Raw genomic sequence first — 26,455 nt, 5'->3', positions numbered from 1 at the left:
CTATCAACGTCATCTGGGAAGCTCTTGAACTATTAAAGCAGAGTCTTGGAGGTTGAGCAGGGAGTGAAGCTCATGAATTTATTTTATGAAAAACTCTCCTAGGTGTTGGGAATGAAGGCTTAAGTTTAAGATCTACTTGCTAGAACCTCTGAATTACTTTCCTAGTTGTAAAGTGCCAAGTCAATTTTATAGGGATATCATGAAGGTTAAATAAGGTAATGTATGGGAAAGGGCATTAGAAATAGGAAAAACAAATGCAATACAAGGCATTATGAATTAATATTTTTGTGGGATTTAGAATAGAATAAGATCATTATTAGTCATTTCTGCAGCAGCCGCTACACACAGAGAATTAGAAACAAGCATGTCAGCACTGAAGATCTTCTGAAATGTTTGCAGTCTGAAATCTTAGGGTATACCAGAACACGAGTTTAAAAACACTTTAAAGGGATTTTAAAACCAACAGACAAAATGTTTTTACTGCACTTTAAAATAAAAAAGCCTAAAAATAAATTTCACCCTTTCTGACTTCTTGGATTACATTAAGACTTTATTGTGGGAATTGGCTTCTCAAAAACCCAGTCTTCTAGAAAACCAGAGAAACATTGGAACTCTTTGAAGCCAAACGAAAAGAAAGAAAATTGATGTGCAGATATCGGTCTCTGTCTTTTTGCCTGAGTTGTTTCCTGGAGCTATAATAAATGAGATGCTAAGAGAGATTTACTAACTTGGCCCCCATTTTGTGCATTTTGTATTGCAGGGGGATAAATGGTATTCTAATGGCCTGGAGAAAATACTGCAGGAAATTGCTGAGCCCTAGAGACTTTCTAACTCCTTATAATTTCCGGTATAAAATGTTCACCTACAACTTTGAAGTCCTCAGAGGGATTAATCTACTTAAGCTAATGCAAACAGAGAGGATGGTAGAAAGGAACTATTATTCTAACATGATTGTAATTATCATGGTGGGAACACCATAGGCTTTACACTCAACCCATCATAGACATTTAATTTTCCTCTTTCATTAAAATAGAGACAGTTGAAGTTTATTTCTTCACTCCTGGAGAAAATATCACCTAATAAGCTTGTAACCTAAATTCATGACCTGTGATCCATAATTCAAGCTCATTTGTTCAACAACACTTTGCATTTTCTGGTTCCTGTTCCTCTGTAGCCCCTTAGAATTCATTTCTCCAAACACCCTTCATTCCATATGGAATTCTTGTTTTTTTTTTTGTTTGTTTTTTGGGTTTTTTTTTGCATGCACCAGGTTGTATAGTCACCTGGCACATGCAGAAGTGATCTGGTGCATGCAGAGACGATGTCATGAGCACCCTGTCATCACCCATTCTCTTTCTTCTCCGTGGAAATTCCTTTAGCAACTTTTCATACTTCAAAATTCAGCTCAAGCATCCTCTCTCCCCTGGCCTGATTTAGCTGGTGCCCAGCCTGATTTAGCTGCTTCTCCTCTAGCATTTCCTATCATCCTAGGCATGCCTCTGCCTTCAGAACACAATAGAGACAAAAATGATTTCCCCATCTCTCTCACACACTAGATGCTAAGGTCCTTCAGGACTGTGCCTGATTTGACTTTGTATCCACAGCACTTAGCTCAGGGTCTGAGACTTAGCAGGTGGTACAGATGTTGGTTGGTCAAAGGAATGAATGTAAATGAGTGAATGATATGTTCTAAAGATATGTTACGTAAAATCTCAGAGAATCAGTTATGCCACTTCCAAGCATTGCAATTACTGTATATTTTCTAATTTATTGTATAGCCAGATTTTTTTTTTTTTTTTTTTGAGGTGGAAGAAGGTGAACTCCACCTCTTTGGTAAGCAAGTAGGTAATAAAAGAAGTCACCTTGGATCATTTTCCTTGTTCTTTAAACAGTCATTTGAATCATTCTTACATGTTACGCGAATGTAAATGAAGCTCCACTGCCTATAGAAAAAGCCATATGGAGACTACTCCCCTTTGGCATGCAAAATTTCAAGAAGGAGTGAACTACTTGTATAGGATTCCTGGACTTTGGGAGATAATAAAAAGATACTGTAATTGTTGGTCAAACCAGGACTGAACTCATAGAGAAGAGCAACAGGGATCATGAACTGAGAGATGGCATATGCCAGAACTGCCTCAACACGGCCTCAGGGCACATTTGCTCCCTGGGCAAGTATCTATATATGAACCAAAGGAGTTGGTCATTAAGAGCTGTAATAGAGGAACCCGGGCCTTCTCTTGGCATGAAGCTTCTCAGTGGCGAGCTTGTGAGTCTCCTCACTGCTATGACTGGGGCATGTCTTCAAACAGCACCAATAAGAAAAACTAAATAGAGTAGTCATAACCCACTCCCTCATCTCCTACTGTAGCTCCTGTGCCAGAAGCTATGGATCAATTACACCCTTTTCTGTTGCTGTTTCCCACTGCAGAGCTTAGGAAGTCAAAGATAGGACTTACTCCCCAGCTCTTTTGCAGGTAGGGGTGGCTATGTGGTCTAGCTCTTGCTCAAGCATGATACATAAGCAGAAGTCTCCCAGGGAACTTCTGATTAAGCTTTTGTTTCCTTTATAAAATGGTGAAAGACGTATCTGGGTCTTTCCTCCCTCCTTCCCTCCTGCCTTGAATATATGCTAGTTGCTTGAGCTTCAGCAAGTATCTTGTAATCAAGAGTAAACAAGCTATCACATTATATATGGCAAAGCAAAAAGACAGAACTTAGGATATTGATACTATCATGGAGCTGCTATATCTTCAGACTTTTTGTCACTCAAATAAAATTAAAAAACGACTTTTTTTTGTTTAAGCAGTTAGATTATCTGCTACATGCAATTAAAGCATTCTTAGCTGATACAACATTCACACCTGCATCAGGCATCAGTAACCACAAGTGGTACCTAGACACGTGAGGGAGGCAGCCTGTCCTCAGCAAGACATCCGGTTGAGTGCTACTCAGTGCAGAATGGTGCTCTCACGTGCTACCCTCTGGGACACCAGGGGGATGTTCTTTTCAGCCAAACAAAGGACACTAGGTTTAAGTATGTTAATTTTTAAAATTCAGGTTTGAAGAGCAAAGCCCAGTATAAAAAAGCAACTATGGACCACATTAACAATTAAATGAGACAATTCTTCCACAACCTCTCTCCTTCTTGACCTTAGTGTGAATGTTAAATATGGACTTAACACCAGAAAGTAAAGGCAAATGTTTTAATGTTATATATGGAAAGAAAAGGGAAATTGAATTAAAAAAAAAATCTACTGACATAGTAATCTCAAATCCTAAGAATAAGTAGTAAAATATTTAGGTCAAATACAAACCAAATTGTTAATAGTGATTACCACTTGACTGTAATTAGAGTTGGAAGGAAATGACGCAGCAATTGCTTTTTCTTTTTCTTTTTCTTTTTTTTTGTATATTTCTATATTCTTTGGATTCTTGTTACAAGAATGTATTACTTTGCTAACAGGATAAAATTTCTAATAAATGAACGCACCTCTAAGAATACATTTATCAAAGGCTTACTATAAATTTTCCTGTTTAATCCTCAACACTATGTGGTGAGCAGTATTTTCACCACTGAAGAAACAAAGATGTAAAGATTGTTAGTAACTTTACAATATCACACAGAAAATTTGAAAAATTAAGACTTAAAGCTTCAGTCCAAACCCAAAGCTCATTCTCTAACCGCTCTGCAATACTGCCTCTCCCTGATGTTTCTGGATATGTAACTATTCTTAATTATCTTTACCAAACATGAGAGTTTCTTTGAATTACATTTTCTTTAGACTATTTTTAAGAAAACTCTCTTCCAATAGCTTTCTCCCCGCAACCCTGCCCCAAGTATATCTTTAGAAACAAGAATAATCTTACCTTCTTTTAGAGTCTCATTAGGGATTTATGTACTGTTCACATTGGCTAAGACCCTTTAGGGCTGGTGTGTCCATAGAGTCCAGTGGGGAAGAGATTTAAATGCATTAGTCACTCTCAGTACAATAAAACAGACATTCAGAAGGAGTTTCATGGCACAAAGAACTGGGTAGCTAGTTATGTTGTATCTCTAACAAGGAAATATGTTTAAACGTAAGGAAAATTAATTCTTCAAAAACAGGCTTCCTAACTATATTAAATATCCCATGAGAAACAGAAAACCCAGACTGCATCTAATGTCAACGGAAATGAGTGCTTTATTTGATTAAAAGGCTGACATGAAATTTCACCTACTATAAGTCAGGAGGGCTGTCTGGAATATTTCACAAGACTCCAGATTCTGCATCTTTTTTTTTTTAATAACTCTTGAGGCCTTTATAAGGACTTGACTGAGTTATCCAAAAGGAATCTTGGATAAGCTTCTATTAATGTATCTTATTTAAAAAAAAAAAAATAAGGCTGATTTTAAGGGACTATGAAGTTATAATCTACAACCATAAAGTGTTAGAACATGGATCAGCTCTAAGTGGAAGAGATGTTTTAATTCTCTGCTTATTCAATAATCCAGTAATAAACCATTTTAGTATGATTTTTGCATATTGTATATATTTAATTTCCAATGCAGAAAGAAATATTATGAACAGAAAAGACTTTCTATGCTATCAACCCATGAAGTGGATGTGAAGGAGACTCAAGTTTAATTCCAAGTTTAGCCATTAATATTCTTTATGACTCCAAGATTTTAATCTCAAGCTTAGTGTTGCAAACCCAGTTCCTTAATGCTACATTTCTAGTTATCGTTTTGCTATCGATTTCTGGATTAATGGCACTGGTGATCAGAGAACATGTTCTGTATGATTTTAGTCCTTTAACAGTTATTGAGACTTGCTTTATGGCTCAGTATGTCAATTTTTATAAATGTTCTGTGTGTGCTAGAAAATGTTCTGTGTGTGCTAGAAAAGAATGTGTATTCTGCAGCATGACAAATTTATCAATAGCACTGTTTAAATCTTTGATTAAGTTCCCTTATTTTTTTCTGCTGACTCTATTAATTACTTAGGTACTTAAAAATCTAATATGATGGTAAATTTATGAACTTCTATTATGTTTTTTGCTGAATATAATTTGAAACTGTTATTAGGTAATTACAAATTTATAACTATTATAGTTACTGGTGAATTCAACATTTATCATAATGAAGTGACCTTTCGTCTTTTTGCCTTAAATTCTATCTTATCTGACCAGCTTTCTCTTACTTAGAAATTGAATGATATATCTTTTTTCTATTCTTTTACTTTGAACCTTTCTGTATTTTTAAGTTTAACACATATCTCTTATAAACTTTATATAATTAACATTTTTTTTGATCCTGCGTGAGAATCATTTAATTGGAATATTTGATCCATTTGCACTTATTTACTGGCATTTCAGTTTGAATTGCTGTCTTATTTTGTGCTATTTATTCAACTGTTCTAAGTTTCATTTATTTTCCTTTCTTGCCTTCTTTGGGTTATTTTTTATAGGTACAATTTTTTTCTCTCATAGTTCGAAAGTTTATTCTTTTTGTGGATACCCTAGAAATTACAAAGTACATCCTTATTGCCTTTTATAACCTAAATTAATAACTTTATCCTTGTCCCAGGGATTATAAAATACATTAGCTTTATTGACTCCTTTCCCTACTTATATATTATTGTTGTATATTGTGATTTCATCATGTTTGCTTTTTAAAACCCCACAGTTTTGTTTTATGCATTCAGTGCTCATTCTAATTTACCCACATCCTTACCACTTTGCCCCTCTGGGATCCAATCTTCTGGGATCTCTTTCCTTCTACATGAAGTATGTACCCTGGATCTCCTTATTTTGCTGATGGCAACTCTGCTTCTACTATTCTGAAATGCCTTTACCTTACTCCTTGTTTTGAAAAATACTTTCACTGGATGTAAAATTCTGGGTTAGCAATTATTTTTCTTTCAGTCTATTGATGATACCATTGCCCTGTCTTCTGGTTCAGCTACCGGTTGTCTAACTGCCATGGCTTTGAATGTAATCTGTCTTTCTCTCCAGCATCTTTTACGATTGCCTTTGCCTTTGATGTTTTCTAGTTTCACTGCATATCTAGTGTGGATTTCTTTTTATTTCATCTGCTTACGAATTTATAAGCTTTCTGAATTTGTAAACTGGTATCTTTCACCATCCTGGAAAATTCTCAGTAATTGCCTCCCCGTGTGTCTTCTCTGCCCCATTCTCTCTTCTCCTTCTAAAACTCCTATTACACATGTGTTAATTTTTCTCACTCCATCTCCCAGGACTTTTAATCTCTTTTCTACATTTTTTACCTATTTGTCTCTGTGTTATATTCTGAATAATTTTTATCATAAATCTTTTAGTTGTCTCTCTTTTCGGCTGTATCTAATTTGAAATTTTCATTTTAGTTATTGTAATTTTTCTAAAAGTTTTATTTGCTTCTTTTTCAAATCAGCTCTGGTGACTTTCATAGCTGCCTATTTTCTGCAGATATGTTTAAGCTTGCCTTTTATTTCTTGAAACATAGTAAGCATAATTGTGTCTCATAATTTTAATATCTGAAGTCTTTATTGATTTGTTTTTACTGTTAATTCATGCTAGTTTTCGCTCATAGTGTGCTTGGCTTTTTCTTGTGTGCTTATTTTTGGACCATGTAGGTTATGTCAGTTTGTTTTGCAAATCTTCTCCAGGGCTGAATGTAGTTCCAGGTTCTCAGAGATGGTTTTGCTTTTTGTTTTTCCTTTGCTTTATGTGGCATCAAAATATCTTACCTTGTAATTGAGCATGCAGACATAGAAAAGTGGTGTTGTTTTTTTCTAGTTCACTTGTATCTCACAGGTATAGCCCTTTGGAGTCCCAACTTTCCATCTTGGGTGGGCCCTGGGCTTTGACTTTTGTCCCCATGTCAAAGCTGAAGTTCAAGTTCATACACATAGGCAAATGTGTTTAGGGGAAAGCACCTAATGTGCTTGTTTTACCTCTCTCATTTCCTGCTTTCACTTAGATTTTGGCCTGGTAACTTTTTGGTCTTTTATCAGCCCCTCAATTCTTTTTTAAAAAGTTTTTAAAAAGTATGTAGCATTTAAAATTTTCAATAACAGGATCAATTCAAATGACATAGCTGTCATATTCCTAGAACCACTTGGTAGTAATTATTTTCAATTGCATATGCTTCAGGCATTTGATTTGTGCCTACTTTTGGTGAATTCTGAATGCCTTAGATGACATTCTGGTCCAATGGTATTATGGACATGTCAGTGGGCCCTTCATTTAACCGTTGGCCAAATTGTACCCAAAGTATTATCTCTATTACATTATTACCAGCAAATAGTTTTACATGGAGTCTTACATGAAGCTGGACTGGTCTTCCAACTTAGAAAAGAGAAATTCAAATGGATCAAGGATCTCTTTTGTGCTATTACAGAAATTTTAATTTGGGCACCAAGAAGGACAATGACATTTAGAGGTGATAATCAGATCTGCAGTGGAGGGGGAAAACACACCTTCTAGGAGAAAGGTACTACTCACTATGGCAATTCCTGAAAGTGGCAGGAAGGAATGATTTTGAGCAGAACTCAAAATCATTGCCTACAACATGGATGCCTATTGTCTATACCTCTGGGAATGAGAAACAAAGTTCTGGGATAGAAAAGCTGAGTTATTTTGAAAGAACAAGTTTAATAAAAGATTTGCAAGAGAAGAGATATATTAAAGACATGGAGTCAGAAGACACCTCTGTGCAGGTTTAGTAAACATAATTTTAATATAAATGGGTAGAAGGCCCCTTCTTACTCTCTCCTTTATTTCAGAACAGTGATTAGATCAGATGAACAACTAGAACTACAAAAAAGGAAATGGAATGAGAACCAATATTAAAATATCCCAGATAAACTGTGGTAATGATAGAACAGGAAGAATTTCTGAGTGCTTAGAATTTGCCACTACAAGATGAGGGCAGAAAAGGGTAGGAATGTGCAGAGAACTGGAGTCCTGCCTCAGAAATTGCTATTATTCTGATCCAACCAATCTTAGTGTGACCTTCAGGACTGGCATGTCCTTAAAGCCAGAAACATCAAACTCCACAGAGAATAATATTCTGACAGAAGCAGGTCTTTCCTTTTGGCTTCCTTCAGGGGAACTCCATGAATCACAGAAGAATTGAATCAGGTCTTCAGAAATACGTTAACATTTTAAGACTAAAACTCCCATGCACAACTTCTGGAAATGACACTAGCTCATCAACCATATCATGATCTTCAATCCGTTGATGTAACTACTTTCTCTTTAGACTCTTCTTGTGTTCATTTACCTATTTGTCTGACTTAGATTCCATAGGCCATCATTTAGTCACTAGCTAATATAAGCTCTCAATTAGTCGTTTTCCACAACCACCTACCCCTATTCTCCCACTCTTACCCCATCATGCTTGCTTGACAAAGCTGAAAAAATTCAAGCATCTGCCTTCCGTCATTAAGTACCCTGATAGCTGAACACAGCTGGAGAAAAATCACATCACAAGGCAGAATAAATTCATGTTAAGTTCATGATTCAACTTCAAATAGGCTCTTAATACAGCCCATCAAACCAATTGTTTCTCTAGTTTCCTGCTCTCAAAAGTGACTATGCTTTCTTTTCTCCTCAAATTTCCTACCTCACTGCCCCCATTTTTAGCTTATGACCGACCCTGTATACTTCGTTGACAACATAGAATAAATTGGGCAGACACCATTACTGACTATGCAAATCCACCTGTTCTACACCCATCTTCTCCTTCTTACCTCCTTTTACTACTAAGAAAGTGGCTCTCCTCTACGGAAGAGCAATCCTTCCACCTAAATGATGTAACCCAGCCCCAACCCCTTTATAAAAAACTTCCCTCTTTTGATCATCCCTTTCTACGCTAAAGTATCTCCCACTCTAAAACAATTACCCTGGCTTCATATACCCCTCTAGCCACTGCCCCATATCTCTGCTTATCTTAATAGCAAAATGTCTGGAAAGTTGCCCACTCAGTGTCTTTCTTCCCTTCCAATTCACAACTCAGCCCTCTCTAGCCTGGCTTCTTCCCACAACCTCTACACTGAAACTACTTGTTTTGAGGTCACCAGCGACTCTTGCTGCCAAATCATTGTTTTGCATCTTGCTCTCTTAGCCTTTTCTAAGTGAATACTCAGTCTTCATGAGACACTCCTGTCTCTTGCCTAAAGGCACTAAAGTGATAGCATATTCTCTTGGTTTTCCTCCACCTCTCTGGTAGCTGTTTAAAATGCTTGGGTTCCCAGGATTCAGTCTCTTTTCATTCTACATTCCTACTCTGCGTGATCCTATCCAATCAAATGTGATTTAAACAACATCCACATGCTGAGGACTCCCAAATTGCTCTCTCTGGCTCAAACCAGTCCCCTTTGCTAGTACCTCATCTCTCTGACCTCTAAATGTTGGCATACCCGAGGTTCAGTAATTGAAATATTTTTCTGTTCTACCTGCCTTGATTTCCTTGTGTTCTCACTCAGTCTTATGGCTTTAAATATTACCTGTACCCTGGCACCTCCCAAATTACACCTCCAGATCAGATCTCTCCTTTCAACTCTTGATTTGTTTAGTCTATGACTACTTGATATTGCTGCTTGAATGTCTAATAGGCATCTTAAACCTAGCAGGTTAAACTCCTGATTCCCTGTCCCACCTCCCAACCTGTTCTTTTGTTTATCCTGTCTATTGATAGTAGTTGCATTCTTCCAGTTGCTCAGCCCAAAATTCTTAGATGTCATTCTTGACTTGTCTCTTTCTTTCATACCTCACATTTAATCCAACAGCAAATCTATCAGCTATACTTTCAAAATATATCCAGAATCCTCACTACTTTCATCATCCTAGGCCAAGCCATACTCTCAGCTCTCATCTGGATTCTTGCAGTCTCCTTCTAATTATTCTGCCTTACCTACAGTCTGTTCTCAGCTTACCAGATAAAGTGATCACTCTTGACTGAAAAAATCAGGTCATATCCCTCTCCTGGACACACAAAACCATCTAACGGCTTCCTATCACACTTAGAATGTGAGGTCCTTGCCATGGTTAACAAGGCCTTGAATGATAGGACCTTCGGCTACATATCCAACTTCATTTTCTACTATTTTTTCTCTTACATCCTAGCCAATGACTTCCTTGGTGTTCCTCAAACACCGGCCTTTCGCCCACCTCAGGCCCTTTACATTTGCTAGTCCCTCTGTCTGGAACTTTCCCCCCGCCCCCACAAAGAACCCTAAGGCTTGCTCCTTTCTTTTTAAAATTTTTGCTCAAATATCCTATCAATGAGGGTTTCCTTAACCATTTCCTATTTTAAAAAATCTGCCATACCACATCCTAATTCCCTTTGACTTACTCTTCATAGTGGTTATCATTGTCTGTGTATTTACTTGTTTACTTTCTATCTCACATGCACTAGAATGTAAATTCCATGAAAGAAGGAGCTATGTTTTATTCACATTGCCAAAAACAGTTCTAGACGTTTTTTACCTCACAATTCCTGTGAGTCAGGAGTTCAGTTATAAATATACTATGTCCTCTGCTCAGGGTTTTACAGCTGCATTCTCATCTGGAGGCTTGATGAGGAAGAATCTATTTCCAAACTCATCCAGATTGTTGGCAGAATTGATTTCCTTGTGCTATATGACTGAGGGCCCCAGGTTTTTTGCGGGCTGCTGACCAGAGGTCTCCTTCAGATCCTGGAGGCTGCTTGCAATGCTTAGAAGATTCCTATTTACTTCATTAAGCCAGTAAAGAGAATATGTAAATCTATGCTAGCAAGATGGATATATATATATTATATATACATACTGTAATGTAATTGTGGGAGTGACATTCATTGCCATATTCTATTGTTGGAAACAAGCCACAGGTCCCACTCACTCAAGGGGGGAGGATTATATAGGGTGTGAGCATGTTGGCCACCCTAGGTTCTGTCTACTAAATCAGTGTACAATAGATTAAACTATAATCAATTTATTTTCAAGAGATCTTTAATCCACAGAGTCCCTCTTTGCTCAAAGATAAGCCATCAAATACAAATTATTTTGACATTCTACGTTTCCCACAGTGGTCTACGCAATTTATGTTTTGGGAAAACACAAATGACTTGTCTGTGTTTGTGAAGTCACAACTGCCAAGATAAACGACTTTCCCATATTTCTAAAATGTCAGCAGAACATTTTTGCTGACTTATTAGATTCGACTGTGGAAGAAGTAAGGGCAATTTCTGTCATATGTCCTTAAAATCGTCATGGTTTTTGTTTCCCCTTTCCCCTAATTCAGCAGGTTTAGTAGTCACTCTGACAGTTGCCATATTGAAAAAAAAATCCATTGTCAGTTAAGAATATATTTGATGATGCAGTAAAATTATTAACTTGATTGATTTTACTGAATTTTGAACCTTGGGTACATGTCTTTTTAATGCTAAGTGATAAAATGGGAAGTGCACACAGAGAACCTCTGTGGTATCATACAATATTATGTTTATCTTCAGAAAAAGAATTGTGTGATTGTATTGAGAGCTAAATCAGCTGTTTTTTGTTTTGTTTTGTTTTGTTTTTTCATAGAAAACTATTTTTACTGGAAAGAACAAACTATGCTTATTTAGACTTGGGCATTTGGCAGACCTTTTCTAAAATATTAATGAAGTGAGCCTGACAAGACTGAGCCAACCTTGCATCCTTGATACAAACACTACATAGTCATGATGTGTTATCTTTTTCACATATTGTTGGATTAGATTTAGTATTTGTTTAAAATTTTGTGAGCATGTCTATGAAGGATACTGGTTGTTTCTTCTATTGTAATAAATCTGGGTTTGTCTGTCTGGGTTTGGTTTCAGGGCAATACATGCCAAGTGTATCCTCTTCTTCAATTTTTTTTTTTTTTTTTAAGACTGTGTAGAATTTGTATTATTTTTCCTTAAATGTTTGGTCGAATTTTCCAATAAAACCATCTGGGACTGGAGCTTTCTTGTGGAGTTTTTAATTACAAACTTAATTTTCAATAGATATGGGTAATTAATGTTACCTATTTCTTCTTGAGGTCAAGAAGGAATTTTGAAGGAATTTGATTAACTCATCTAAATCGGAGGTTGTCAAACTTTTTCTTAAAGTGCTAGACAGTAAATATTTTAGACTTGTGAGATAAAACCACATATAATGTATAAATAAATGAGAGCCTGTATTCTAATAAAACTTTATTTATAAAATGGGCAATGGTCCACTCCTAATTTATCAAATGTATTACACTTTACGTTGTCCATGTTATCTTAGCATTCTTTTAACATCTATAGGATCTGTAGCGATGTTCCCTCTCTTGTTCCTACTCTTGGTAATTTGTGTTTCTTTCTTTCTTGTCTACTCTGGCCTAAGGCTTCATTTTTATTGATCATCTCAAAAAGAAAAAAATCAGCTTTTGATTTCATTAATTTTTGTCTATTTTTGTTTTGCTTCGTTGCTTTATGCTTTTACCGTTATCATTTCCTTTCTGATGCTTGTTTTGGGCCTAAATTACTCTTCTTTTCCTAATTTCTTAAGGCTTTAGATTCATGGTTTGTTTTTTTTTTTCCTAATCTAAGTATTTAGTGCTATGTATTTCCCTTTAAGACCTGTTTCAGCTGTTTCACTCATCTCGATATGTTGTGTTTTTACTTTTATTCAATTCAAACATTGCCTGATTCTCTTGTGACTTATTTGAACTATGTTGATTTCCAAAAATTTGGGAAATTTCCAGGTATCTATTATTGATTTCTAGTTTAATTCTGTTGTGACCAGAGAGCTAACTGTATTATTTAAATCTCTTCAATTAGTTTGGATTTATTGTATGGCCCATAATATAATCTAGTGCTATGGGTGGATTTGTTTACCATTTTGCTAAGTGTTTCCTATTTGTGCCATTTTTGTCATTGTCATGTCTTCTGTTGGAATGAGTTTTTATGATTCCATTTTATTTCCACTATTGACTAGTTATAATTTTTTATTTTTAGTGATTGCTAAGGGCTTACATACATCTTTAACTTATCACAATTTACCTCTAGTGTTGCTACCACTTCACATAAAGACCCTTCAGTATACTTCTATTTCTTGCCTCCTGTTCTTTGTGCTGTTATTTGTTACTGCCATAGATTTTACCTTTAAATTTGTATGAAGCTTACAGTATATTGTTCCAGCTTTGGCTTTAGACGAGGGGTTGGCAAGTTATAGCCACCAGGCCAAATCCGGCACATGGCCTGTTTCTGTATGACCCCTGAGATAAGAATGGCATTTATATTTCTTAAAGGGTTGTGAAAAAGAGAGAAAGCAAGCAAGAGAGGAAAATGGGAATGTTTCTTTGTTCTGGCTATCTTCAAGATATTCTTTTCATCTTTGGTTTTTAGTAATTTGACTATATCCTGGTGTTCTTATTTTTAAATTATCCTAGTTGGGCTTCTCTGAGAATCTTAGTGTAATTTATTGTCTTTCATTAATTTTTGAAATTCCTCAACCATTATCTCTTCAGTTCTTCTGTTTTCTCTCTTCTGGAATTCCAACTACATGATATGTTAGACTAAGATTATCCCACAGCTTTTGAATTGTCGTTTTATTCATTCATTTTTTTTTTCTCTCTGTATTTCACTTTGGATAATTTCCATTGACTTATAAAGATCAGATTCTTTCCTCAGCTGTGCCAAGGCTATTGATGAGCCCACCAAAGCCACTGTTCATTGCTGTTGGCATGTTTCTTTTTCTAGCATTTCCATCACAGCTGAAATCCCCCAATTGTTCATGTAGGGTTCCCACCTTTTCCACTAAATCCTTTAACACATTAATCATAGTTATTTTAAAGTTTCTTCTCACAGTCCCAATATCTGGGTCATCTCTGAGTTTCACTGTTATTTGTTTCATCTTTTGACAATGGATTGCTTTCTGTTACCTTTTTTTCTTAGTCTTACAATTTTGGACGGAATGCCACACATCTTATGGAAAATAATAGACAGATACATAATATTTACACCTGGCCATTAGTGTGGGGAACTGAGTAAATCTAGTCAGTCAAAATGGGTTTGGATTTTGTTACTTTTACCTTTGGCATCCAGTCTACATGTTCCTACAGGGTTGGCTGCTATTACCTTGTACTTAAGAGTTGGACCTGGGTGTCAAGAGTTTTCTGGCTCCATCCTCAGCTCTCAGCAAGTCCTGCTTACTTGTGTTGTTCCACATTCTTGTGCCTCTCAAAGTGGTAAACTGCTGTTGCTCATTATTTGATATTGCATTGATCATGGGTGGAGGTAATTCTTGATATTGCATTGATCATGGGTGGAGGTAGTTCTTGGTTCTCCATTTCTATTCTCAGACTTAGATAGGGCCTGTGCACCTGGGCTCTAGGGTGGCGCCTTCTCAGAATTTCTATCTCCAGACCCACAGAGGCTAAACATGGCTATTGTTTAGCCTCACAGCTATTGAACAGGAGAGATGTTCCTGTACTTTTCCTAGTAATACCAACTCTCTGCTTGATATTGGTGCAGGATCCTGGGCTCAAGAGGTTTTCTGCCTCTCCCTTGGGGCAAAAGGGTTTTACATTTACCCCTCATCTTTGCGTGGGCCCTGGAGATAGTGGCTAATGGCTTTTACTCATACAAGAGAAAGATCTGAGGAAGTGGATAGTTTTAATCTGTCACCCAGTGTCATTTTATGAACCACAACCTGTATGCCTGTGTCACTGAGGGATCTCTTCTCACCAGGCAACTACCTAAATCGTTCTCATTAGCATCCAGTGGAGGCTTGTGGAAAGGAACCCCCAAGTGAATGTGAATTACTGTCATGTCATAGCTCCCACTTATTCTAAGCTATTTAGTTCACACTTGGCCTATAAAGAATTCTTTAACAACGTAGCTGATTTATGTTAGGAGACAATTATTCCTGGGTCTCTCATGTTCCTGAATGATTTGTAATAGAGGCACTGCCTGCCTTTGTTCTGGACTATCTCTTCGGCCTGGAAAAAGAGAGACACCATCTCTTTCTAAAAGAAAGCCAGGTTTGATTACTCTCCACTAGAATAAATGTCTCCCTCCAGAGCAAAAGGAAGGCATTCCTAATACCTATTATAAAATAATTAGGTTCCCTGAGCTCAGAGTTCTTTCCCTGGTATGCAACCCACCGCATTTATAGGTGGCACCTGGTCTTTTTCTCGCTGCATTGTTGGGGACTGGGGATCAGGAAACCAGCACAAATACTGACTCTGAGGAATGCTATATTCCTTTGTCTCTGGTTCAGGAAATTGTGGCAAGCCAACATAACTTGCAGGTAGGGTAAAATCTTAAACTCATTCAAGTTCTTGATAATTTCTTCTTACTTGCTTTAGAGGCAGCCTCTTATTCTTTGCCAAATGTGAAACAGTTCATGTATCCTGTCTCTTCTTGAAAGGGCTTGTCACTATGGAATTGTTTCTTTGGTAGCCTTCTTTGATGGGTGTAAGTTATGATTTCTTTTCTTGTCAAGATGAGTAACATTCTCTTGCAGCTTTCTACATATTAAGTGGAAGCACAGATCCCAAGGTATACCTATTTGACTCCTTTCCATTATCAAAAATAGGCACTTACTGATCTGCAAACGCTTACTGTTCAGCATATATACACTTAGTTTTTGAACAAATCATAAATATGAGTAATGAACTCTAGGAATTTTGTAAAAACAGCTCACAGAATATTTCATCACAAGGGCTGAAAGCAATGGACTAAGGATATTTATCGTCCTGCATAGGCGAGGCAGGAGAGGGTAAAAAATCTGATTCATGAGAGATAAATATTACACAAAATGTACATATGCACTGGCCAACAAGTCTTAACAAGGATCAGGGGACATATGGGAAAACTACAACCACATGCGGGTAGAGAAAGGGCTTTTGAAGCTCTCAAAAATGGACAGGGGGATGTGACAAAAAGACCTGAAAAGGATACAAAGGACAGAAGGACAGCAAATGGTGTTGTGAAAACAACCTCCTCATGGTCACACTTTTTCCTCCCCTCCACATTCTCTCACTTTTTCTGGTAAACATAATCTAGATTTCTTTTATGAGGTTGACCTCTTCTACACTGTGGAAGTCTGGTTAGGGCTACCAGTTAAAGTGCTTACTCTTCCATTAACCAACCTTCCCAGGACTCTCTGAATCACAAAAGATAGAAAAACATTTGGAACTAATTCATCACTGAGCTAGTGGTTCCTGCTACATAAAACCAGCATCCTTGGTTCCTCTTTTCAAAGCGTGGCTTAATTTTTCTTCTAACTCTGTGAATTATCCAATACAGTTGGCCCTCCATACCCACAGATTTTGCATCCACAGATTCAACCAACCATGGATCAAAACAAACCCCAGAAAATTTCAAAAAGCAAAACTTGAATTTACCACATGCCAAGCACTAAGCTGAATCCACAAGAATGAAGTGATATGTAAGTACACCCTGATGTAGCCTATATACAAATATATGTTATATGCAAATACTATGCCATTTTATATAAGAGACTTGAGCATCCTCAGACTTTGGTATCTGTAGAGAGGGAGGAGTCCTGAAACCAATCCCCCTCAGATACCAAGGGACAACTGTATTCCCATTTTGCTTAAGTTAACCAGGGTTGAATTTGTGTTGCTTGCAAGCAAAGAAACCCAACTGATACAGAGTAACTGCTTCAATAGAGGGCATGACCAAAGCCAATTACTTTTTTTCAAATTGCTAAAAGAACATATATTAACAACTGTCAAAACTGTTGGCATGGTACAGTGACTAATCAACTTAATGTTTCTATATGCTTATAGATATTAGCATTTTCTAATGGTTAGGCCGACAATGTTTTATTACTACAGACTATATTTAGAGTTCACTCTCATATTTCCCATTATTAGAAATAAAAACAAATAAGAATGAACTGAAATAATACATATTACATGTAAGTTATAGAAGAAAAACTGAAGAAGGGTAGCCAAGAGTAGCAAATGACCTATGTTACAAATTTACTTAAATTTAGCTGTTTATTTTTTTAATTCATTATGAAAGTCATTTATACTAGGCAAACCATATGTAGAGAAAAATTTTAAGACCAAGATATACCAAGTAGATATTACAAAGAGAAATACAGTGGAGCACCAAATAGGATGTTCTCAACAAATGTCTCAAAAAATACAGTACAAACAGATCAACCTGACAAGTTCTGCTGGAATGAAAAATTAATTTTTGGCTAATCTCTCCCTCTCATTACATAGATGAGGCCCAATGTCCCAAGGAGAACAAATGATTTGTCCAAAGCTTACAAGGGTAGATTTCACATATGGTTCTCTTTTTTGTGAGAATGGAAAAATGTTTAACTCCTGTTCAGATTGAAAATTAACAATATACCTTATAGAAATAAGAGTTTTTCTAAGATTCTCATATACATACTTTTTATATATGAGAACTATCATTCTGTTATATACTTCTCTATATACAGAATATGTAACATAAATAACACAATATATCTTTTAATATATAGTGATCTATATAATATATATTACATATATATTTCACTGAGGCCTATTTAGGGTTATTTCATTACTTTTTAAAACTGTTATAAAAATAATTTATAAGAAAAGATAAGGCTGTGTCCAGATAATAATCAGAATAAGTCTACCTAATATTTATCTTTAATATCCAAGATTTTTTCAAACACAGCAACTGAGAAGAACGAGATAATTCAGGGAGCCCGTTCTACCACGGGTTAGTTTAGCATACTGACTGGGTTACTCAACCTTGGCGCTATTAACATTTGGGCAGGATAATTCTTTGTTGTGCAAGATTATCCAATGTATAGCAGGGTGTTTAAGCAGCATTCCTAGCCTCTACCCACTAGATGCCAGTAGCACCCCTAATCGAAAATGTCCCTTGACATTGCCAAAAGTCCCCTGGGGGGCAAAACTGCTCCATGGTTAAGAAACACTGGTCTTATCATGACTACAACAAAACAAATACAACTATCATCTGTATGATTTCATTATGGAGTCAACTGTGGTTAGAGTTCAAATTATACTGGATTAGAAATAAGTTAATTATACCAGTTTTTGTCTACCGATGAGCTGTCCGATAACAGTAGAAGTTATGAGCACGTGAAATGTGGCTACTCCAAAGTGAGATATGCAATAAGGGTACAATATGCACTGGGTTTTGAAGACTTGATATTTAAAAAATGCAAAATACCTCATTTTTTTGTTAACTGAACTATTTTGGGTACACTTAGTGAAATACATTAATTTCACCAGATTGTTTTTACCTTCTTTAATGTGGCTACTAGAATATTCTAAATTACACATATGGCTCACATTATATTTTTATTGAACAGCACTGGTCTAGAAACTTGAAATGATTTAGTATTATTTTTTAATGAAATAAATTCTTAAGTCTATCAAATAAGCCAAAAAGACTTTGGAAAGCTTTCTACAGCCCTATGAAAATGGCTCACTTTTAACCATCATAACTCTTTATTATCATGTTTAAATGATTTTTCTGCTTTAAATACATTACTTCTATTCCAGCGCTTTATTCTCAATGTCTCAATCGGTTCTTTTCTGATTGCTGATTTATCTTCATGTTGTTCTTTATCATTCTCCTGAACATCAGTTTCTTTCATACACTCAGGACTTTTCCTAGTGGGATGGTGAGATGATGCTGCAGCATCCATCATACGTAGAAAATTGTAAGCAGGAAGAGGAGGTTTCCATTCCTGGGCAGGTAAAATTGCTAGAAAAAAGACACGTACAATCAAAAGTTAAAGATGAACAGATTAAAAAATCATATATAAGAAACTTGATACATTTCTCATTACTAGCCATTTTCATTTTTTATATTATATTTGCAATCTACTATATTCTAAATAAAGGCTAGTATTAATAGGAAAATGAAAGGTCCATAATCTCCCTGTCAGTTAACTCTTGTTGAGGTTTTAAAAAACAGCAGAGCAATGTTTATGAGATTACCACACAGATACAAGTTAAAATGAAAAAGTCTTCTGCTTCCCTCCCTACCCTTGTCTTTATCCCAAAGAACTGGAACTGTTTGTTATGAATCATTCCAAAAGAAGTTTTTGGCACATACATATTTCTTATTTTATTATTTAGACAAGTATTTACTTACATTTTGAGAAATAAATATAAGGAAATTTGCAAAGTAAACCTTTAAAAAATAAATTCCAGTGAAAGATGTTACATGAAAAAAAATGAACTTACATGAAAATGAACTTATATGAAAAAAGCTCATAAAATACAAACTTAAGCATCTCTCATAAATCATATAAATATCTTTAAAAGCCTAAGAAATTCATATAAATTCTGATTTCCTAGAGTAAATTAAAATTCAAACAAAAATCTGTATAAACACATATGCAGTATATCTATACTCACTGATACATATATTTCTTCACTTGGACTCAATTATATAAAATTCTAGTACTTGGAACATCAGCAGGGTATTAACTTTAGGCTACCACTGTACCTGATGTTTTAAATTACTATTACCCAGGTTAGCAGATTCAAAAGTGATAAGGAGATAAAATATTTTCTTGAATATAATGAATGGGCAGGAGGTAAGAATAACTAGTTTGCAATATACAGATAACATACCTTTATTAATTTAAAGTATTTTAAAGAAAAGTTTAATTTAAACCATAGGACATATATAGCAGTATTTTTTAAAGTAGACACTATAGCCTACTGTTCTGAGATGATGACAAAATACCTAAAACTGGACATAAATTAGTAATGATAATAATAGCTAACATTTATTGAGCCTTTACTATATACAAGGCATTATTCATTTAATCCTTAAAAACCTCATTTAGGTAAGTACAATTATTATCCCAATTTTAAAAATGAGAAAACCAAGGCCTAAAAAGGTCTTGACCAAAATTAAGTGTAATTCTCAACTAAAAATAGCCAGTGGTCACAACTTTATAGATATTAAGACATGCAGCAATCAAGGTGAGGCAGACTGCTGTGGCACCATGCACAGATTAGGGCTATTCCAAGAGTAGTTGCAAGACCCTCGTCTCATATTCATCTCCCAAAGAGTGGTGAGAGTAGGTCCTGTTCGCACAGAAAACAGGACCCAATGCAGACAAGTGCTGCTTGGTCTGCTTTTTCCCTGGTGCAGAGGCTGCATGAATTACATTAAGACTAGGAGCAGGGAAAACAAGAAATAATGAAAACCCCTCAAGGTGAGTTGGCAATGGCATTCATGAACAAAACTGCAATGGAAGATATACCAGTTTCTCAGGAAACTCAGAACAATAATTCTAATTTTTTCCTCTTGGCAATGGTTTGAGTTGAGGAATCAAAGGCTCTCAAGATGCTCCTTGTAGGAAAGGATCTTTACATGAATCGTGATAATGCTTTAGATTTTACACTTTACAAAGTACTTTTGTATATAAAATTTGATTTTTTAAAATAAATATGTGACGTTAGAGTAGGAACTAGTAATCTCATTTTACAGTTGTAGAGGCGGAAACAAAGAAAGACATGTCTAGGAGCCACACAGTAATCAAGGAGGCTCAGGTTTGTGTGTCTTTGAATATTACTAACTTTTTAAAAGTATTTGTTTGAGAGGTACTCTGGCCCCAGCTTCATATAATCCTATTTGACTTATTCAGTCCATGGGGCCTGAATAACAGCAGCTGCAAAATGACAACACTCATTTGACTCTATAAAATAGCAATGCAGATAGAGAAGTGATCAGACTATCTTTAGAGGTCAAGAGCTACAACTGAAAGACCCCTATACTGGGTGGCTAGAATGAAGAAGTCAGAGATAAGAAATAACTACAGAAAGGCCTCTGTCCAGATTATGAGTTAAAAATTAGCTCAGAAAATTGAGACTTAAAAATATCATCTACAACTACCCAAAAGAGCCAAAATAATCATGGAAATAAAGAATAAACTTGGAGGAATCAAATATCACAATTTAAAATCTACAAAGCTGAAGTACTGAAAACACTGTGGTACTGGCATAAGGCACCTGTGTATTGAAAGAATTAAAACATAAAATAATGCTACATTATTATAATAGCCAAAAGGTGGAGATAATCTAAATGCCCATCAACTAATGAATAGAGAAACAAAATGTGGTATATCCGTACAAATGAGTATTAGTCATCCACAAAAATGAACTACTGACATAGATGATCCTTGAAAACCTATGCTGTGATTCTATTTGCATGAAATGTCCACATTAGGCAAATCCATAAAGACAAAGTAAACTAGTGGTTGCTAAGGGTTTAGAGTAGGGGATAATGGGGATTGACTGCTAATGGGTATGAGATTTCTTTTTGGAATGATGAAAATATGAATTTAATAGTAGTAATGGTTACACAGCCTTGTGAATATTCTAAAAACCACTGAATTATATACTTTGAAAGGGTGAATTTTAAGGCATGTGAATTATATTTCAATATAAAAATGCTATCTATAGGCCAAACATAATGTAGTTAAACTGCCCAACTTAATAGAAATGAAACAGACTACCTGGGAAGAAGAGGTGAGCTACAATGACTGACGCTTAAAATAAATTAAAGTATTTGGTTAAATATATACAAATATACACTACGCATGTTGGCTAAGAAACAGTATAACACTGGAGTTCGTAAACCAGAACTGTGTATGTAAACTTATACATATATATTCACATATACAGATACACCCCTTATTTCAGGATTCTATCATGGGACAGTGTCAAAATTTATAATATAGTTTATCTGGTATCCAATAACAAAATCTTTGGATAGTTCCTTAGAAGACTTGTCATTACATCAAATTTTATACTATTTCCTCAATATGCTAAAGATCTACATTATTACACATTACCTTATTTATAAATTATAGCAACAGGCCTGTTGTTGCCTGTTGTACAGAAATTAACATATGCATGTATACCACAAGTATAGATTCACATATGTTTTAGAAAAATGGAAGTTACGGCATGTGATAAGCGAGCATCATAAATTCTATGCATCAAGATCTATTTTTTGGTGGTTCAAAATTCTGGCTCTGGAATAAAAGACATCCAGGTTGGAATCCAAGTTTCTTTATTTACTGGTTAATTATATGACTTTTAACTAGTTACTTAACTCTTCTTTAGGTAACCATACTTCATATGACTCTTGTGAAAATGAAATGAGATAATGCATCTTGAATCACTTAGCATCGTACTAGATACCTAGTAAGCATTCTATAAGTGTTAGCTATTATTAAGTTTAATACAATGGTACTTATTTTCTATGGGTAATAACACCTACCACGTAAGAGATTGTCCCATAGACGATGTTATCAACATATGAACATTTAGGATACTTAAAAATATTACAATTCAATTCATTAGCTATAATTCAAGTCTAAAAATCTATGAAACAAAATACAGAACTATGTGTATTAACAAAACTTACTGATATGACTTTCTAGTCCCGCTTCTAACTTCTTAAGCCAAAATAAAAGGTTTTGTTCAGTTATAGCCTGGTCCGAAGGAAACGCAAATACTTGACCACCTGAATGCAGATTCACCACAACAAGAAGAGGAAGGGGAGGCAGAACATCAAAATATGCCTGCAAAATTCTTCTCCCCACAGGAGTATTCTTCCTACAAAAGGCAGCAATTGAACATGTTAATTGATATTTCTTTCTGTAACAAAATAATGAAAGCAATAGTTTATAGAACACTAACCTTTAAATATAGTATTATGCTAGTAAGTTTATTTTATGAAAAAATGTCCTAAAAAACCATGAGGTCTATATTAAAAAGTTTCTTTTAACATAAGGCACAGTGTTTCTCCAAGGAGAAAAAAAGGCAACCAGAGTTTTAATGAAAACCAGGCTTGAAAATTAATATAATCAACAGGTTCTTTCCAAAGTTTAGCCAAGTACTTGATCACATGTTAGTTAACAAATTAAATGGTTGCAAACTATAAAATAACAAGATACTTATAATACTTCTTTTACAAATAAAATCATTTTTCTTTGAAACAAAGAATTTCAAACTAAAAATATTTTTAAAATCATGTTCATACAAGGAAACCATAAGTTTAAGAACCTAGCTTTCCTAATACAGCACATTCCACATTATGAAAAATACTATTTTACTCTGAGATACCTATAAGGATAATTACCTGAAAAAATTCTTTCTCAAGCAGTAGGTTAAACTGTTAGTGAACTATTCACAGCAAAAATGTACACTGCCCCATTCTTGTAATTTTTCAAATGAGTTAAAAATAAAATGTCTTTCATCTGATGAATCTGAAGAATGGATAGTGTGTATATAAGCAAACTATGTTCACAGACATTAAATGTAACACAAGCCATATATCTAGAAAATTTATCCAGAAATACTGTTGGTGAATGCACTGAAAACTTTCTGTAATATTTTAGGCTACATTTCAAAAATACAGAGGTATAAAAAGGAGGAAAAATGACAAAATATCACAATGTTTATTTTTCTGTATTTGCCAAAATTTTCTCAATGGACAATCAGAAAAAAAATTTTAATCAGAAAAATTATTATTTTTAAAATTTACTATATGACACCCAAAGCAAAGGCAACAAAAGCAAAAATAAACAAGTGGGACTACAAAACAAAATGAAAAGCCACCCTTCGGAATAGGAGAAAATATGTGCAAATCATATCTGATAAGGGGTTAAAATCCAAAATAACCAAAGAACTCATAAATGACAAAAACCAGACAATCCAATTTAATAACAGGCAGAAGAACTGAATAAACATTTTGGAAAGACATACAAATGGCCAAAGGGTACATGAAAAGATTCTCAACATCACTAATAATCAGGGAAATGAAAATTAAAACCATGATGAGCTATCACTTCTCATCTGTTTGCATGGCAATCGTCAAAACTACAAAAGATAAGTGTTAGTGAGAATGTAGAGAAAAGGAAACTCTTGTGCACTGTTGGTAGGAATGTAAATTGGTGCAGCCACTATGAGAAACAGTATGGAGGTTGCTCAAAAAATTAAAAATAAGGTTACCATATGATCCAGAAAAAAATGAAAATGAGATTATCAAAGAGAACAGATATCTGCACTCCTATGTTCACTGCAACATTATGAATAAAGCAGATATGGGGTGTGTGTGTATGTGCATATACACATACACATACACACACAATGGAGTGTTATTCGGCCACGAAAAAGAAGGAAATCCTGCCATTTGCTACGACCTGGACAGACAGGCATTATGTTAAGTAAGTCAAAGACAAATACTGCACAGTATCTTGTATGTGTGGAGTATAAAAAAAAATCAAACTCATAGAAACAGTAGAAAGTGGTTGCCAGAGACTGGAGGTTGGGGAAAATAGGCAGAGGTTGGGAAAAGGATACAAACTTTCACCTGTAAGATGGTTAAGGTCTGAAGATGTATAATTTGCTGACCGTAGTTGATAACACTATATTATATAATTGAAATTTGCTGAGAATAGAACTTAAATGTTCTCATCCCCCCCAAAAATTTATATGTGTGTACAAACAAGTGATGATGTGATGGATGTGTTAGTTACCTAGATGGAAGAATCTTTTCACAATGTATATATATATCAAGTCATCACAATGTATACTTTAAATATCTTATGATTTTGTCAATTATACCTCAATAAAGCTGAAAAAATACTACAAAGGAAAAAAAATTATTGTAGAACAGAATTAATCTAGAACAAGATCATTTTAGACCATCTGAGGGAGTTTTGTTACTAAAATATCTTGATGACATACACATTGGTCTCAAAATATTAACTCTGAAGGTAGAGAGCTTCATTTCCTAATGAAATAGTGATAATTATACTTTCTTTACCTTTTAAATATTAATAAAAATATACTTACAGATTTAGCCAGCAAGGAGTAACTAAATCCAAGTGTTTCCCTTTTACCAGTGTCAATACTGCTTTTTTATGCTGAGGGTTTATGCTGCCATCGCTGAATAGAATAAGTAATGGTTTCTGAAGCCTTAAATAAGTGGGAAGATTTTCTACAGTGATTTCTGGCTGTGAAAACAACAACATGAAGAGCAATGATACAAAAAATAGAAAATATGTTCAAATCACTCATGCAATTTTAGTTTGTAAATGTAATTCGAACATATTTTCATTTCAAGAGAGATCTGCTATACTGATAATTATATCTCGAGTTTTTATTTAAGCCCACTTTATCTTAATAATGAATTAGTTATTTTCAAAATAAAACTACTAATAGAATTTGAAAGTAAATTAATTTAAAGGAGCTCCCTATTTTACAAGGATGTAACACTTCTAATGATTTCTTATGCTAACTAAGATCTGGACTGGACTAGCCATCATACATACACAAGACAAAACTCTTGTTATGTTTTTATCTAACATAAAATTTTTGAAAAAATATAAGCAAGCTTTAAAGATATCTTTTAACATCTATGATTACTTAAAATAAAAATAAAATCTTATGTTTCAATATCATGGATTTTTAGCATAATTAAAATAACCAAAAATATGTTTATTTGGGGGTTTAAAATAACAAAAAAAATGCTAAAAAATTAATAAAAAATAAGAAATCTACTCCTTTTATTCTTAATTAAAAGTAACCATTTTTATATGGTTATAAAAGACAATGTATTATTGACAAGAATTGGAAAGAGCATCTAACAATGTCAATATATTTAGAATTAAAAATAGCTATGACTTAGAATATTAAAGTCTACCATTTTTCATATTTAGTTCCATATCTATTATTTCATCTTCTAGATAGACTTATGAGCTAGATTAAATCATCCTCTATTAGATAAATAATTCCCAGCTGACAGATGAGGAAAACAACGAAGAGAAGCTGACTTGCTAGAGTCACAAGGCTAATAGGAGAAGAGTTGAAACTAGCACCTAGGCATCCTGTTCATCAGCTTCACTTCTCATTGGATCCCACTAAAATCCCATTAAACAATTTTATTTTTTTCATGGTGCCAACCACCACTGAATACACTACTAGTTCATCATCCTAAAACATTAAAATCTGTTTTCAACGCCACTTCCCTCTGCCAATTCTTATTTTCTTCAAATTCTTTTTCTTCTACACTTAAAATAGTTTCTCACACCTTCCTCTTTCATGACTTAAATCTTAGATCCCTTCTCCAAATTCTTCTATGTTGTCTTCTTGTGTTAACTATCAATCTTTAAATTTCTACGTGAGCTATATGCCCTTCCTAAAAGGGACAGATCTCATCAAGCCAGCAGATCTCCTCACTCAACAGATTCGAAACATTAGGTTAAGATCAAGTTACCACTGCTCAATTCAAACATTTACTAAGAACAACAAAGTTCAAAATGTTATGCTAGGTACTGAACCAAAACGAAATAAAATATTTTCTCTGTCCTCAAAGAATTCATACTTTAGAGGAGACAGGTATACAAACTGTTGTGATCCAATAAAAAATTTAATGTATAAAAATAAGGAAACCTAT

The 26,455-nt window shown here is 34.8% G+C and overlaps 1 protein-coding gene across 6 annotated transcripts in view; it reads right to left on the bottom strand.

Annotated features, from left to right (window-relative positions):
* Window positions 1-16,970: 16,970 nt before the first annotated feature.
* Window positions 16,971-26,455, bottom strand: part of TXNDC16 (thioredoxin domain containing 16) — a 68,649-nt gene continuing 59,164 nt past the window's right edge. For all 6 annotated transcript variants that reach the window (XM_039865120.1, XM_039865115.1, XM_039865117.1 and 3 more), the window contains 3 exons: window positions 24,853-25,013; window positions 22,418-22,608; window positions 16,971-18,727 (listed from right to left, as the gene is read on the bottom strand). In XM_039865120.1, coding sequence (XP_039721054.1) covers window positions 18,459-18,727; window positions 22,418-22,608; window positions 24,853-25,013 — 621 coding nt within the window. In that variant the 3' untranslated portion in view covers window positions 16,971-18,458. The remainder of the gene's footprint in view (window positions 18,728-22,417; window positions 22,609-24,852; window positions 25,014-26,455) is intronic.

The sequence above is a fragment of the Pteropus medius genome, unplaced genomic scaffold (assembly GCF_902729225.1).
Source record: "Pteropus medius unplaced genomic scaffold, Ma_sr-lr_union100, whole genome shotgun sequence".
NCBI lineage: Eukaryota > Metazoa > Chordata > Mammalia > Chiroptera > Pteropodidae > Pteropus > Pteropus medius.
This window is presented reverse-complemented; position numbering and strand designations above follow the sequence as displayed.